The following is a 15,784-nucleotide window of genomic DNA, read 5'->3' as shown; positions in this document are numbered from 1 at the left end:
GTGTTCTTTTGTTTGACCTTTACTCCTATTAGAATTATTTTCATGTTGCCATATTATTGTATTGCACAGATATTTTAATATTAAAAAAATAATTACCTCTTATTATTTTTTAAATATCTCAGATAAATATAACCACGAAGCGACCCTGTGCGAAGCCGGGTACTTCAGCTATTTAATATAAAAATGGAAATTTTTGCTTGTCTAATTGGTAACAATTAAATAATGTTCAATTGTATGAAAAAATATTTTAGACAATTACTTTATTTATTTAATGCATTTATGGTTTTAAAGTTGTCTAATATTTTCAAACACAAAATTAATACAGTTCCCATTAGATTTTGACTTAAATAGTTTTATCGTTTTGTAGACAATTTTTTTAGGAAATGTAGAATCAAAATCTCAAAAACAGTGAAAATCAAATTCCTAAAGGTTATACTTCAGCTGAGGCATGGTCTAAAACGATCGTGACTACGCGACGTGCAAATTATGCAAACGACGCGTGACGAAAAAAACATAATTTGTCATAAAAATTTAACATGCGTCCATTTAATGTTATGTTTATTGTTATGTAAGTAATAGTAATAATATATTCATTGACATGTTTTGTTTTTCGAGTAAATACGTATCGTTTTTTAGTCATCTTTACACGATTTAAGAATTAATTCCTTCGACGTATCTAGTTGTAGTATTGATGTGACGATATTTTACTAGTCGACTCAATCGTCGGCAAACCGAGGCTCGCGAGCCACATGCGGCTCGTTGCCAAATTCCCAATTCACATTTTTTACAAAAAAGGTATAATTGTTGTCGTTTTAAATCCGCCCATTGCAAAAGTCGACAAATAAATTTTCCCCATTTCATATTGATTTAACAAGCAAAGAGTTATGTAACTCCAATTTTGTAGGTCTTGCCACCAAAATTGAGGATTTGGAGAGAGAAAAATGCAGTTTAATTTCACAACACAGCGGAACGCTCTAAAATATCTACATAATAAGGTAGATACTACGTTTTTCAATACATGGTATACCTTTCGGAACTCATATTCGAATCTACATAATTGGTATGTGAACAATCATTTTCAAACATGAACAATATAAATAGCGCTTAGAGAAACCAAATAACCGATGAGAATTTGGAGTCGCGCCTAAAATTGAAAACTACAAGTTACATACCAAACATACAGACACTCTCCAAAGAAATGCAAGGAAGGTCATTGTTCACATTAGTTTTAAGGAATGCGTGAAAATTGTATGTAACTAATTTTCTGTAAAAATTATATTTATACTTCAACAATAAAAAAAATTATATTTGCGTTAGTTTTATTCGCAATATATGCGCATATAATATGTATGGCTCTCGAAAAAAATTTTAGCCGTTGTGATACTCATATTTGGCTCTTTTGGTCCAAGAGTTTGCCTACCCCTGATATGGGCGATGGTTCCAGTCACAAGATTGTTACCTGAGGGAGAATCTTTTTAGAGACAGTCGAGAATGCAGTAAGGGTAAACACACTATGATTTTATTATATAATCTGCCATTAACGTGAATTCATGTTTTAATAAAATGTAATCAAATAATTTTTGCTACCGCGCAGCTGAGCTTTTTCATCTGATTCCCCCACCTTATACTATAGTGATGTATAATGTATGTAAATATCCAATGTTAATTGTTTGTTTTAAATATTAAAAATAATAATAATAATAATAAATGCGAATACTAAACATCCTCCCGGGTTCGAATTCTGGGTCTAGCAAATACACACATTATTTTTCAATTTGTGTTTTGAGTATGGACCTAATAGATTGAGCAAGTGGCTAACATCCATATTGTCGTAAAAATAAAAAATCTGGTAATACAAACGTTCACTCTGTGGAAGCCCATATGATCATATATTAGGATCGGTCAAGGCTAAAAAAATACCCTCTAAGAAATATCGCTCAATCGTCTGCTGGTTTTATTAAAAACGACCTGAAGTCATTCGGTCACAGTAGGTATATGTGATGTGAATGATTCTTTCAGGCGCATAGACAAGCGAGAGTAGGGTCCTCGGGCTTGAACCCTCCTTCCACAGAAACTAAAAAAAGCGGAGTATAATAAGCATAGTAAGATTATAATGGATTTAAGTTTTGTACTATTCCATTTGAGTCGTTGAGATTTCGTCTTCTGCATCTTCAGGCACATGCGCACTCGCCAATGGTAAATACACACTGACAACGAATACTTGCAGTTAATTCTAACTTATATAATAAATTAATACAATAAAGTAGGCAAAAACTTTATCACTTACCTATTAAGTCAAGGATCACAATAAAAAAAAATTATAAACAAATTATGAATAATTGAAGTGTTTGTAAAAAATCCTACCTAAAAGATTATTAGACACCTAATCACTAATAAAACATTAAATATGCGTATAAATCGTCATTAGTGGAAAAAAAACAATGGCATTGGATAATGTATTGGGAATTTAATAGTTAACAAATGAGAAATATCAATATTACAAGTACCTACTATTAATAAATAACAATAAATTTCAATAATCCATAATTGGTAAAAATGTCAGACTTTTAAAAAATTATATTAGTTAAACAAATATAATTAAATGCTACATTTGTTTATACAACAAACCCACAAATAAATACAGTCACATACGCAAATACATATACTTATATATAACGAATACATACATACATCCACCAGTCGCTAAGGGTGGAGGTAGGCTGTTAATATCCGCCATAAATAGTGCACACTATACTTTCTCAGGCATACGTATTTGTTTTCATTGAAATAAGACTACAATTTACGGACGGTGCTAGTTAGTTTTTAAAATTCAATTAAACCCTGCGAAACCATGCCAAGTTTGGAGGGGTCTATATTTGTGTTGTTAATTCCATCTAGAAAATATAACAGTAAAAAAACTTCTTCTTCTTACTGTGCCATCCCCTAGCGGAGGTCGGCCACCATCAAGACGATCTTAGATTTGTCGTCTGCTACCCGGAACAGTTCAGTGGAGCTGCACTCGTACCAATCACGGAGGTTCTTAAGCCACGAAATTTGGCGCCGTCGTCTGCTACGCTTACCATCGATCTTCCTTGGCTGACAAGTTGGGAATGCTGTACTTTTGTCCTCTCATAATGTGGTCGAGGTACTGTAGTTTCCTAAAAAACTATCATATCAAATAATTGTTAATTTTCTAGTTTTTTGGGTGCTTTAATATAATAATATATTTCAGAGGCGTAGTAATTTTATGTGAATATTTGAATAGTTTTATAAGTACATATTAAAAATAAAGTATGTATTTACTAATTCAATAATATCCAAGATTTTCATTTAAAGACAATCGTAATAACCAACGGAAATCATCCCTTCGCATGGAACAAATTAAATTTTGCCAGTGACACTAGCTTCCTTCTACTATGGCAATACTACAGTGTTTCAATGAAATTGCAGGAAGCAATACCGGCTAGGGGAAGCTTTTCCCATTTACTTCGTTTCCCGCTAATTAAAAAAGGGATCTTAAATAAAATTGCGCACGGTTCAATCATTGTGAGAATGGCTACCTTTACAATTCGAGGTTAGCTGAATTAGCCACACATTTATTCCGGTTGATACCCCCTATACACATGCTTGTATTATGTGAAAGCTCTTCCAATCCCCAATGTTGTTTATTATGTGATTACAGTAAATCCTCGATATTACGAACTCGGGATCTAACATACAAAATTTCCTGTACGTATATCATATTAATTATTATGATAGGAACGAAAAAAATATAAATTGCAACGTGAATAAAATTGATTTCCTTTTCTTCGTCAGGACCTCTTGACTGAGGATCGTTACCAAGTTGATTTGGCTCATTCTACGACTTGCGAGATCTGTGTCAGTGGAATTCATAAATTGGTGAAACCATCTGAGGAATCCAATGTTTACTTTAATATTAAATTGCGGTAATGTCGTTCTGACAACTACTCTCAATTTATGCACTGGCGCTCATTCAATATTGGTGTATTTGAAGGTTGCAACACACCCTATTGCACGTCAATAAAGTATGGTTCATTTTCATAGGGCACTCACACATTCAAAACCCTACGACAAAATGTAGTGTATTGGGGTAGATATAGTATATCTGAATTATAATTATTAATCTGTTCTGTGGATTTAGCGCTGTCGGGCATTTAAATTTCTTGATAGTGAAGCTGTACAAATTTAAAAAAAATAGTGGATATGAAGTTTCAAACTTCGCTTTTTACAACGTTTTTATTAGCTCGTATTCTTATTTGACCGGTGGTTGTTTATCCAGTACAAATCTTGCAATCGATTTTTAACTAACTTCCCGACTAGCTATATATTTGAAACTTTTAGAATATATAAGAACACGATGCCAATGCATTCTTTTAATACTTTTAGCCATCTTTAAGTAGAATGGAATTCATTTTCAGTTAATTCTGTTTTGTATAAAAAGTTATTTCGACACCATTATTGGTTGCTAGGGGTCTGGGGTACTAGCAACTAAATTATTAATATATACGTGCATTACTATGGAAATCAATATGAAATGTCAAAATGATATTTCAGTATTATTTCTATCAAGTACAATTTTTTTTTGATCGTTCAAGCTAGTCAAGTCAAGTTTATATGATTCAACAGAAAATTTAAAAACGTTGTATATAAAAAGTTCTTTTTATCTTGTAATTATTTATTTATCTGTTCTGTTCTATGGACTGCTTAAATGCGGGAGACAAAGGATGGAAAAATAATATCATTTTTGATGAAAATTATCGAGCGCTCTGATTCATTTCTATTTCGAACGCTACGTATGCATGTCACATGTTACAAAACCACATGTGATTTCCGTCTATAGACGACCTCTTTCATCGCGTCTAGATGCCAGCTCAATTTTACGAACGTATTACAAATGTGTGAATATTGGACATCCGTTGGAAGCGTTTACATTTAATGACAGTGCCAAAAATGTGACCCAGCTTCTAACTTTTCGTTTTTGCATCATTAAGGCTAACAACATACGAGTAAAGATGTACCTGCCGACATGTTCTTTATTCAAAGTGGCAGTTCCGGCTTCCCGCGCGTACTGTAAATCATTTTTGTAATAAGCCCCATCGATCAATGCTGGGCGCCAAGTGACACTACATATTGGAAAGATCCGTCATAATGACGCCGCCCCGGGACTTTCCCGACACCCGAGTCAATTTCACAGCTAATAAACTCCGAAAAGATACACGACACGGGCGTGTTGGGCAGATAGCTACATTGTGCAACTTCATTGGCGTATAAGTTGTGTTGTGTTATAACTACATTTTGTTTCATATAACATGATACAGCCTTCTATATTTTAAGAAGGCTGTGAACATGGCCGCGTCATATAAAAAGCGACTGCCAACCTTTGCAGATCGGTTTAGTACAATAAAATAATTCAATTTCAAATATTAATTTCTTCGAACATTTTGTAAGCAATGTACTACAAACTACTACTACTAGTACTAGTTGTTACTTACACCCTCGTATGGTCCCCATTTGGGGACGTCTTTGTGTATATGGAGAGGCCCGAATCGGTATCGAATCCAACAAATAGTAACGGCTGATTGCGAAAATAATTAAATAATGTTTAATATCTGTCTAATAAATATCTGACCGGCAACATTGTCAAAAAAAATTACGAATGGCAACGCCGCATTTTTGCACGGCTCGCAAGTGTGACCGTTTGTTTTAGCGGCAGAGAAGCTTCTTTGACAGCACGCAGAAAACACTGTTCGCTCGCGCTACGCATATTTCGTCATCCGAAAAATAAATTATATAAAATGTAGTAATCTAGTATATATTATCATCAAATAAACTTGTCGTTTCCGAAACAATTCCGGTGTGTTATTGTCCACCTCCAAATCCTAAAATGCAGACGAAAAACCAGATACTAAAAATAAAAGTGACAGTTTGAAATTCACATTCAAAATGGAGGGATGTGATATATTACTACTGTAAACAACCTATATGCCGAATATTTGTCCATGATAGGTAGGTACCTTACATAAATTTACTTACTTACTTACTTCACCCTGTGACGCCCTATTGTTGAAGTATAAGATCATCGGCCACATATAGATTTTAATATATGTGTCGCTAGATTTCAAAATCAGCCAAGTCCATAATATAATATGAATAGGAAAAAAACAGCTTTTTGTTTTCTCAAATACAAGTAATACAGTCACAAGGGTGAAAGATTATATTATTTCGAGTATAGAATATTTAAAATTAATAAATTCCACATTTTGATAATGCAGAAATGTTGGAAAGCAGTAGTTCTTCGGCAATTCACAAAAAAGTCAAAAATACCTTAAGGTGGACTTGGCTGATTTTGAAATGTAGCGACACATATTATATTCTTTTTACCACTATAACAGGCAGTGACGTCCCGTGGGGGTAGGTAGATTGAGCGTCGCTTGGGGCGGCAGTTACTCGAAGGGCGGCAAATCGAGGAGAATCATTTAGAATATAATATAGAAATAGCCACTTAAACTAAGTAATAACGAAAACATCTTTCCAATAAAAAAATTAGCTCACTGGTTTTGTCGGGTTCGCGATATCTAGTTTACTTCCGTTGCTCTTCAACGTCCTTGGTGACTAGAGACGACACATGCAGATTTGCGAATAATTACAGTCTGTTATTTTGTTAGTAATATATCCATACAACACATTAACATCTTAGATATTGGACTCATGAAAGGATGCTAAAAATACTGTATAAAAATGGGGCGGCATTTTGGCACTACCTAAGGGCGGTATTTTATCTAGGGACGTCACTGATAACAGGCTACGAAGCCGAATGATTCTGAGAATCGAACTCGGACCCCCCGGTTGAAAAGCCAGCGCCTTACGCACTGGACTACGATGGCGGGAGGCATGAGACGTGGCGATGGATGGAGCACAAATTTAGTATGACTATTTGCTTCTTTATAGCTACTAGACCAATATTAATGAAACTTACAAAGCTTATAGATCACCAAGTTAGTAGAGGTATAGATACCTCAACTTACAAGATAAAACGTCTTAAAAAACGCACTTGCAACAATAATTCAGTAAGTAAAATGGTTTGGTTCGATGAGCACGCGCCTATATCTAACCAGATAGTAGATATGAGTTGATTCATTACATTAAAGTCCAATCAGTATTTCTTCATTGTGTTTTCGGATGTGTTTAATTTTTATATCCGTATTTCATACGAACGAAGTCGTGAATGATAAATGCATATTATAAATACTCATGTCATCCACAAACCCTTTTAACTAAAGAAAAACCAGTATTTGTTGTATTTTACTAATATTGCTTGAAGATAACTCGTCTCACAATAATTTACCGGAAAATGTTTTGACAATGATTAACTACTATAAACATATCAATATTATAAGGGTGAAGTTCGATAATTTTACAAAAGTTACAATGGCCGGAGTAAAGACTAAAGGTGTAGATGTAGACTGATCGCGGTGAGCTCGTGCTCAGACCGAGCCGCGATCTGGTAGCGACGACTACCCATCTACTGTAGCAAGGGACTGTGTCGAGTGACGAGTCAGAAGTGAGTTTGTATAATGACGGACTCGAGTGAAGTAGTGACGAGTAGGGAATCCAATCCCGATCCAAAATCTTGATCCCGGGATTGGCTTTTTTTCAATAGTTAATATAATTTTTTTATATACTTACTCAAATAACGTTGATAAAATCGGTCAAAAATAAATCTAGTATAATTTATACTATTTAAGACATTTATTGTTAATATTGTGTAAGTTCAATCTATGTGTACTTGCCAGACCCAGGATTCGAACCTGGGACCCACGGCGTTATAGCCCAAGTGGCTGACATCCATTTCTCGTAAAAAACAAAATCTGTCAATACAAACCTCTACTCTGTGGAGGCCCATATGATCCTATTAGGATCGGACATGGTCGAAAGAAGAAAAGAAGTTCAATCTTGGAAATACGTAGGTTTAATGGAGTAAATAATATTGTTATATAAATAATAATGTGAAAGTAAAACAGTTTTATTTTTTTATGAAAAGAAAATATAATAAGATTATCTTTAATGTATTTATATGTTATTAAAAGTATTTTTTCTGTTATATTTTCGTTTTTATTTTATTTTCCATAAAAATTGATAAAAAAAAAAACAATCCCGAAAGTTTCGGGATTATGTTTACCAATCCCGGGATTCATAGGTATCGAAAATAGTTCGGGATCCAGGGATTGAAATCCCTAGTGACGAGTTATGGATCGTCCTCGATATATATGCAGATGAAATCTATAAATTACAAGAATCAGTCAGTGTCCAAATTAAATAAATCATAATATACACTGTTGATCTAGGTTATGATTGAGGAAATACTGACAATCGCTTCCGTCACTCTGATTTGTTTTGACAGCAAAACATAAATATCGAAGTGTATCATCCTTGTATTGCTGAGTGGCATGATTGCTACAGATACATCTCTTAGAATATTAATTAAGATTTGGATAAATCTTTTATTCAATATAATAAAACACAACACAAATAGTTAATAGTAATATTGTGCTGTCTGGCAATAATAATTTTACCACGCTTTGAGCCGTATTATTATAGAATTGTTTAATAGATACGTGGATAATGGTTATATAGTAATATTTCTCAATATGTATCAAAGCGTTTTGGGTTTGGAATTGCATCATTATTGTGAATTGTGATTTAACTCATCTAAATGCGTGAATGTACGAAACAATTCCAAACTATTTTCCGGAATGAGCTGTCATCAATTTTAACACAATCATTGCAACACTGTAAATACAATTTGAACGTGCTGAATAGATTTTAGATTCGAAACAGTGCTTCAAATGGTACAATACGATATTTATATTTATCGATAATCGGCTTAAATAAGATTATTTTCCGCTGTTTTCTATGTCATGCAATATATTAATCTCACATTTTTTTTATTTTATTTCAATATACTTACTTATTTTTTTATTTATGGTAGTTAATAAAAAGAATTTCAAGTTATATACACATTTATATATTTTTTTAAATGTTTTTTAAAATAGAAAAAATATTAAAACTATTAATTAATCAAAAATCTAAACGGCGAAATTTTGAAAACTTAATAAACTAAAATTTAATAAAAAATATGACCATAAAATATAATGTAATAATAAGATGGGACCCTGCAACGAATTCACATTTTTTTACAATTGTAAGTTTATCTTTGAATTTAAAAAAAATCTTTTTTATGTTTTCAGATACATATTTATTAATTAATTTCTTTTATTTTGTTAACTATCAATTCATGGTGGAACTGCATTGTATTGTTGTTTAAATTTAATAAAACGCATTTTTTGTAGTACTTATTCCACTTTTAATCAATAGATTAGGACCGGTTTTGTCCGCCTCAGAGGGACATTTGCAACTAACTAATTTATTAATTAATACAGTTGAAATTGTAAATTATCAAAAAAAAAATTCAAATTGCAAGCTTCGCATTTTTCCGCTAGGTTCTCTGTTGGCATATATTATGATCCCCCTTAAGTCATTACTGAGGATTATAATATTATGTTTTAGCGTTGTCGGGTATTCATCTCCAAGGCTCGGCTTCAATACTCTCGTCATTCAGTAGAATACCGGTGACACTATTGATTTAACTCAACCATCTGGAGGTGGATTTTCAAATACCACCAGATTTTCTAAAAGTACAACGCAAGCAAACAGAGAGGAGACTGTCGCTAATGATAAAATTGTTTGTTCTACTGTTTGCCCGCGAGATAAAAAGAATAATAAATTATAAACTGTTGAATATATTATTCATGGGTAGTTGGATAGAGTATGAACCAAATAGAGAAATCGAAAGTCTAACATCTACTAGTCATTAAAAGAATCTGATAATAAGCGAAGGCAGTCATCGCCAATGGCGTACGATCAATAGATGCTGTACATGGTGAGCATCCCTATATAATTATATTCAATAAATTACTACCTATCAATAATATTATTCGTTTATTATGCAATTGTATGGTAAATTTTAATAAACTACACTGCTTTGATTCTTATTATTGACAATCTATATTATTAGTAATTTTCTTAAGTGTATAAAATTAAACAGAGCTGCCACTCCGAAATTAATAACACCATACTACTCAATGTAATCCAATTAGTTACAAAACCGATATAATATAGCAATTAGTATGTAAATACTTATTTATTTTTCAAACAACATCCCTACGAGTAAAAGTCACCGCACCCCACTGGTCATAACCCACACTGGATTATAAATAACTAAATAAATGCTCTAAGTCCACGATATTCGAACAATTTACGCGTCAGTTTATAATGTCGTGGGTCTCAGGTTTGAATCCTGAGTCTAACAAATACACATATTGTGTTTCTCTATCCTAGCACTTTTCTCAGTTGCCTACAGCCTCTCTTCTTCAACAGGCACTTTTCTCCACTGCCATATACTATAATTATATTATGAATAAAAACCATATAAATTGTCTTACAACATAATTAATTATATGTTTAAATTGAGACGCATATGGCTATTATTAGGATCGACCATGGTCACAAAAAATCGTTGATCTGCATTAGAATTTTAGAATGTTGATAAGTTAGGTATGTCTAGTTAATTGAAGTTTTGTTTAATAATCTAAGAATATTGAATTGAATAATTGGTGCATGAATTCATGTAATCAACATATACTTTTTATCTTTAAGCTGTCTACATAATATTATATAGCTCTTATTTAATGATCTCTTATTTAGGAATTGCAATACCGGTATTTCAAAACCGGTATTCCAGTATTTATCAATACCGAAATACCGGTTTTTAGAAACCAAAATACCGGAATTTTTGTGTTAAGAAAGCACAGTCGTTTACGTTTTTAAAATGAATTATAAGTTATGTGCTGCTAAAACGCAAATATATTGAGTGAATCCAACAGAGGTGAAAAAATAATAAAACAAATTTCATCAAATATATTTATGTAAGTAATTGTTGTGATCAAGTATCATAATGTTATTTCGGAAAAGATAGAATCGTGACAAAAATGTACAATCATTCTATAATTATTGATGACTGTACAAGCATTGAATTTAAGAAACTTTTCCTGCAGCCTAACTTATTTGCACTTGATGAACTTTTGAGGGCTTTAGTTAAAATTATCAATATATTCAAATTATTTGTCAAAAAACACTAGTTCTACAATTACATCAATATATATTTTTAAATGTCAACATAATAAATATAGTAAGTATGTAGGTTTTCGTTATAAAATAATATTTTTAAAATATTTGAATAGCCATATTTATTGATAAGCACCAATTTCTGTTTTTTTAATGTTTAAGAAATATCGGTATTTACCGGTATTCAATAAGAAATACCGAAAAACCGGTATTGACATTTTCATTCGGTATTGCAATCCCTAGTCCTATTGATACGGATGAAAACAATCTTCTTCTTATCGTGCCTTCCCCTAGCAGAGATCGACCACCATCAGGGCGTATTATCCTTAGCCTTAGTATTATTAAGCCTTATTATCTGCTACCCGGAACAGTTCAGTGGAGCACGTCGACCTCTGCTACACTTACAGTCCCACAAACTTATCTGTAGAATGGAAAAAATGGAATTACAATCACATCATATTTAATACGTCATTCCAGTGTAAGATTCTCTCAGTTGCAAGTCTTAATTTAATAGTTATTGACTGTGGCTCCTCCATCAATTATCCAGATAAATTTGTGGCACTGTACCGTCGATCTTTCCTTGGATGATAAGACTGAGGAATGCTGTACTTTTGTCCTCTCATAATGTGGCTGAGGTACTGTAGTTTTCTGATGTTGATACTACGCAGAGATTCACGGTAGTTTAAAATTCGATTGAGAACATCAACATTTGAAAATGCAACCTGAAACATATCATTATTAAAATTATGTAGAATAAAATATTATAATATTATGTTGTGTATTTTAATTTAATTAATATGTATTACGTATTGTTTGATAGTATGAAACGCTAATTACAATAACAAACGTAACCTACACCGAATGATACTAATTCATACTATATCCATTTGAAGACCTGTGTGAAGGCAAATTAAGTTCAAAACACCTGGAGTAAAACAAATATTAGGTCTTCCGCACAAATAAATAATACATCCGATTCGCTTTAAACCCTTCACTCTTTATGTGCCCCCAATCCGACCCTGCTACTAATTTCAAATACCTACAAAGTTCGCTAAGGTAGACCTTTTTGATTAAACGTGCTGTTTTGTTTAAATTAAGGAGGTATTCGATCCATACCAGTATATTTCTATAGCTACAAACGTAACATAATTGTATTTGAGGCAAGTATGTATGTGTGTATACGTTTACAACAAAGCACTAGATTCCTGTCTTTGTTTCTCGAATTTAACGATTTAATGCAGTGTTTAGTTTTAGTTTTAGGTCATGGATCAATTGATTTTATATAAAGAACCATTTACTGAAGCTGAAGGAGTTACATGTTATTAATTAAACTGGCGTTTACGTGATGCAACTTAAATATAATACTAAATAATGTCAAAAAACTCATTAAAATGCGAAAGATCTTGGGATAATTTTTGACTTTTCATTATCTTTCCCAAATCACCTCTACAGCTCTATATGCATGTAAGCTTCTAAGCTTAATCATGCGACAAGCTAAACCATTCAAGAATACATATAATGTATTACGTACACTCTACGTTTCGTTAGTACGTAGTATTATTGAATATGGGTCAATTACCTGCGCATCTATTCTATATACAAAGTGCTTTCGGCATCTACGGCAGCTATATAGGGTAGTAAAGTATCGAAATATGAACACTTATTGTAACAATTACAATGAGTTAGCCGTATGAACTGTCAAACTGTCAATCTCACACTAAAATTTATCACAGCCAAGAGAGGTGCTGTTAAAACATAGCGCTTATTGTAACAATTACAACTAATTTATTGTAATTGTTACAATAAGTGTTAATACTTGGATACTTTCCTACCCTAGATAGCGGCCGAAAGCAGTCTTGTGTATAGAATAGATGCGCTGGAGTACTTAATAAGTTTCCTACAAGCTTATTTTAGAGAGCGTCCAGAAGAAAATTCTTAGATGTTTTTCGATAAATCGACTATTTTCCGTTTCACTCTCTTGAAGTTCTTATGTCACTTCTGCTCTTACAGCATTTTGTCCTGCTCTCACGAGGGATGGTTTCCAATCATGACATCCTAAACAATTTTAATTTACATATACTCATCAATTATCCATCAATATAATAAGCCATGACCTTTTTTGGATCAGAACTGTTTCCACGTGTCAAACCTATATTCAAAAAGATATAGGTATAGATATAGGTATAGTTAGTTAACCAAATCTTTGTGAAAAACTGAAGAGATGGGACTAGGTATCTGCCGGTGTAACATGGATAATAGTATTATTCAATTAAAACTAGCATTTATTTTCAAAATTATGTTATGTAAATCATTTAAATTGTATTCATAAATAAACCATCAATAATAAACAAGTTTACCAATGATATTCTGCTATGCTTTGCTGTTAGTCGTTATGTTTTTTCGTTATTCTACATAGTAAATTTTCTCCAATGATATATTTCTTAACCTTTCTTTTTTTTACTTGTTGCAGGGGAGTGTGGTGCTACTGGATGTTCTGGGGGATGCCTTCATGGTGGACGTTGCTTGAAAAAGTGTCTCTGTCCGTTGGGATACGCTGGCGACTTCTGTGAAACTCTTCTCGACTTACAGGTAAACAATTCACTGCAAAACATATTAATTACATTAGACACTGACATTACAAGTTGTTATTTTTAATCCGGCAGTGTCTCTAAATCTTTATTTTTTAGTAAGACTACATAAGTCAAAAATAATATTAATGAGTGATTTTTCAGAGTAAGTAGCACAAAAAAAAACCCAAAATTCGTTTTTATAAAAATCATATACGTACAGTGTCGGAGTATAGAAGCGAATCGTGGAAACTAACTACAAAACCAGTTGGATTGGTGAGTCGTTTGAGCGGATAATGTAATCGATTCGTCAGAAAAAAATGAAAAGGAAGCATCGAAACAGTTGAAGCTAGTCATACAATTATTAAAATATACCAAAATTTTGGTTCAATCAGTGCGCCGGGTCTCTGCGTCACTAAGCACGCCATTGCCTTTGAGAGAAACTTTTTCTAGTGGATATATTATGCACCCAGTGAATGATGAGATGTATCATGACATGTAACTGAATTAAAATCATACGTTAGTATTAGGGATTCCAATCCCGGGATCCCGAACTATTTTCGAAACCTATGAATCCCGGGATTGGTAAACATAATCCCGAAACTTTAGGGATTGATTTTTATATAATTTTTTATGGAAAATGAAATAATAACGAAAATATAACAGAAAAAATACTTTTAATAATAAATAACTACATTATTTGATTTATTACCCATCTGTAATGCTTCAAATACACTCTATGACGATCGGTCATATATATGTCGAGAAACCCGTTTCTTATGTTGGCGTCCTGTGTCACAGGGTGTCACAGAGTGTAAATACGAAGTCATAGCTGTCATACAATATGTATGTATAAATGTCGGAATGGCATAGAATTGATCATAGACACTAAAACGCTCTTAGCATATATGTGCCCGATCGTCATATAGTCTATTTGAACCTTTAGTTGCTAATTCATTTTATTTTTTCACATAAATTGATAAAAATGAGAATGATTGGGAAAAAAACAATGCGTCGCACTTTTAACAAAGTATTTCCGCCATAATCTCATACGTTTACGGCAATTTCATATTTGGCTGACTAATTAGATTTATGAAGCGGAAAGGCCATACACCATTATTTACTTTACTATGTTGTTAAATCTCGCTAACCCATTCTGTCTTTACTATCAGAAACAGCAATCTCATATAATATATGTTAACACTAACACAATATTGATTTTACGAAATTTTATAAATGAAAATAGTATAAGTTTAATATTACTAGATTTATTTTTGACCGATTTTATCAATGTTATTTGCATTTATAAAAATTTTATATCAACTATGGAAAAAATGCCAATCCCATGACCAGTCCCGGGATCCCGGGATTGTCAAATTCTAATCCCTAAATCCCGGGATCCAAATTTTGGCTCGGGATTGGATTCCCTAGTTAGTATGTACTGCATACATTTGACTGATGTTTTATAATCTTTTAAATAAAGACGGGGAGGGACAAAATAATGCTATCAAATGGTTTCTAATGCTTATTTTCGACTTATATAATTTGTAATAAATTAGTAATAAATTGATAGAAGGTTGTTTCAAAGACTGCATTGTTTACGTAATAATATAAATTCATGAAGTTTGCAAGGTATTATACGAGTATCTATTGCTTTTTGCCGTTTAAATCGTAATTATTGTTCCACACGATTTTTCCATTAAAAATCACCATCCATCCCCACCTCCTCGTAGGCTGTTATAATTTGAAAATTTACCGGCTGCTCCGTTCTCACACTACACAACTTTACTCATTCTATATGCCCTTCTAGTAATATATATATAAATAAATCTTATTTAAACTCAAACATAGTTTTAAAACTAATAGGTTACTGATAGAGTTTATAATGTAAATGAAACACACGTTATGTACATTTAAATAATTTAGTATATTGTATTTCATCAAAAGTGATGTACATATTTAAAACTCAAAGGGATGATCAATCTCACCCTCTCAAAAGTACCTAACTCAAT

General features: G+C 32.6%; 1 protein-coding gene across 1 annotated transcript in view; it reads left to right on the top strand.

The window, feature by feature from the left end:
- The window catches only part of SP2353 (EGF like, fibronectin type III and laminin G domains protein pikachurin), a 404,662-nt gene that overhangs the window by 337,486 nt on the left and 51,392 nt on the right, over window positions 1-15,784 (top strand). Inside the window, exon 8 of the mRNA XM_085943262.1 lies at window positions 13,676-13,794. Coding sequence (XP_085799388.1) covers window positions 13,676-13,794 — 119 coding nt within the window. The remainder of the gene's footprint in view (window positions 1-13,675; window positions 13,795-15,784) is intronic.

The sequence above is a fragment of the Rhyacophila brunnea genome, unplaced genomic scaffold (genome assembly GCF_057557595.1).
Source record: "Rhyacophila brunnea isolate RB1 unplaced genomic scaffold, BYU_Rbru_1.0 scaffold_15, whole genome shotgun sequence".
Taxonomy (NCBI): Eukaryota; Metazoa; Arthropoda; class Insecta; order Trichoptera; family Rhyacophilidae; genus Rhyacophila; species Rhyacophila brunnea.
This window is presented reverse-complemented; position numbering and strand designations above follow the sequence as displayed.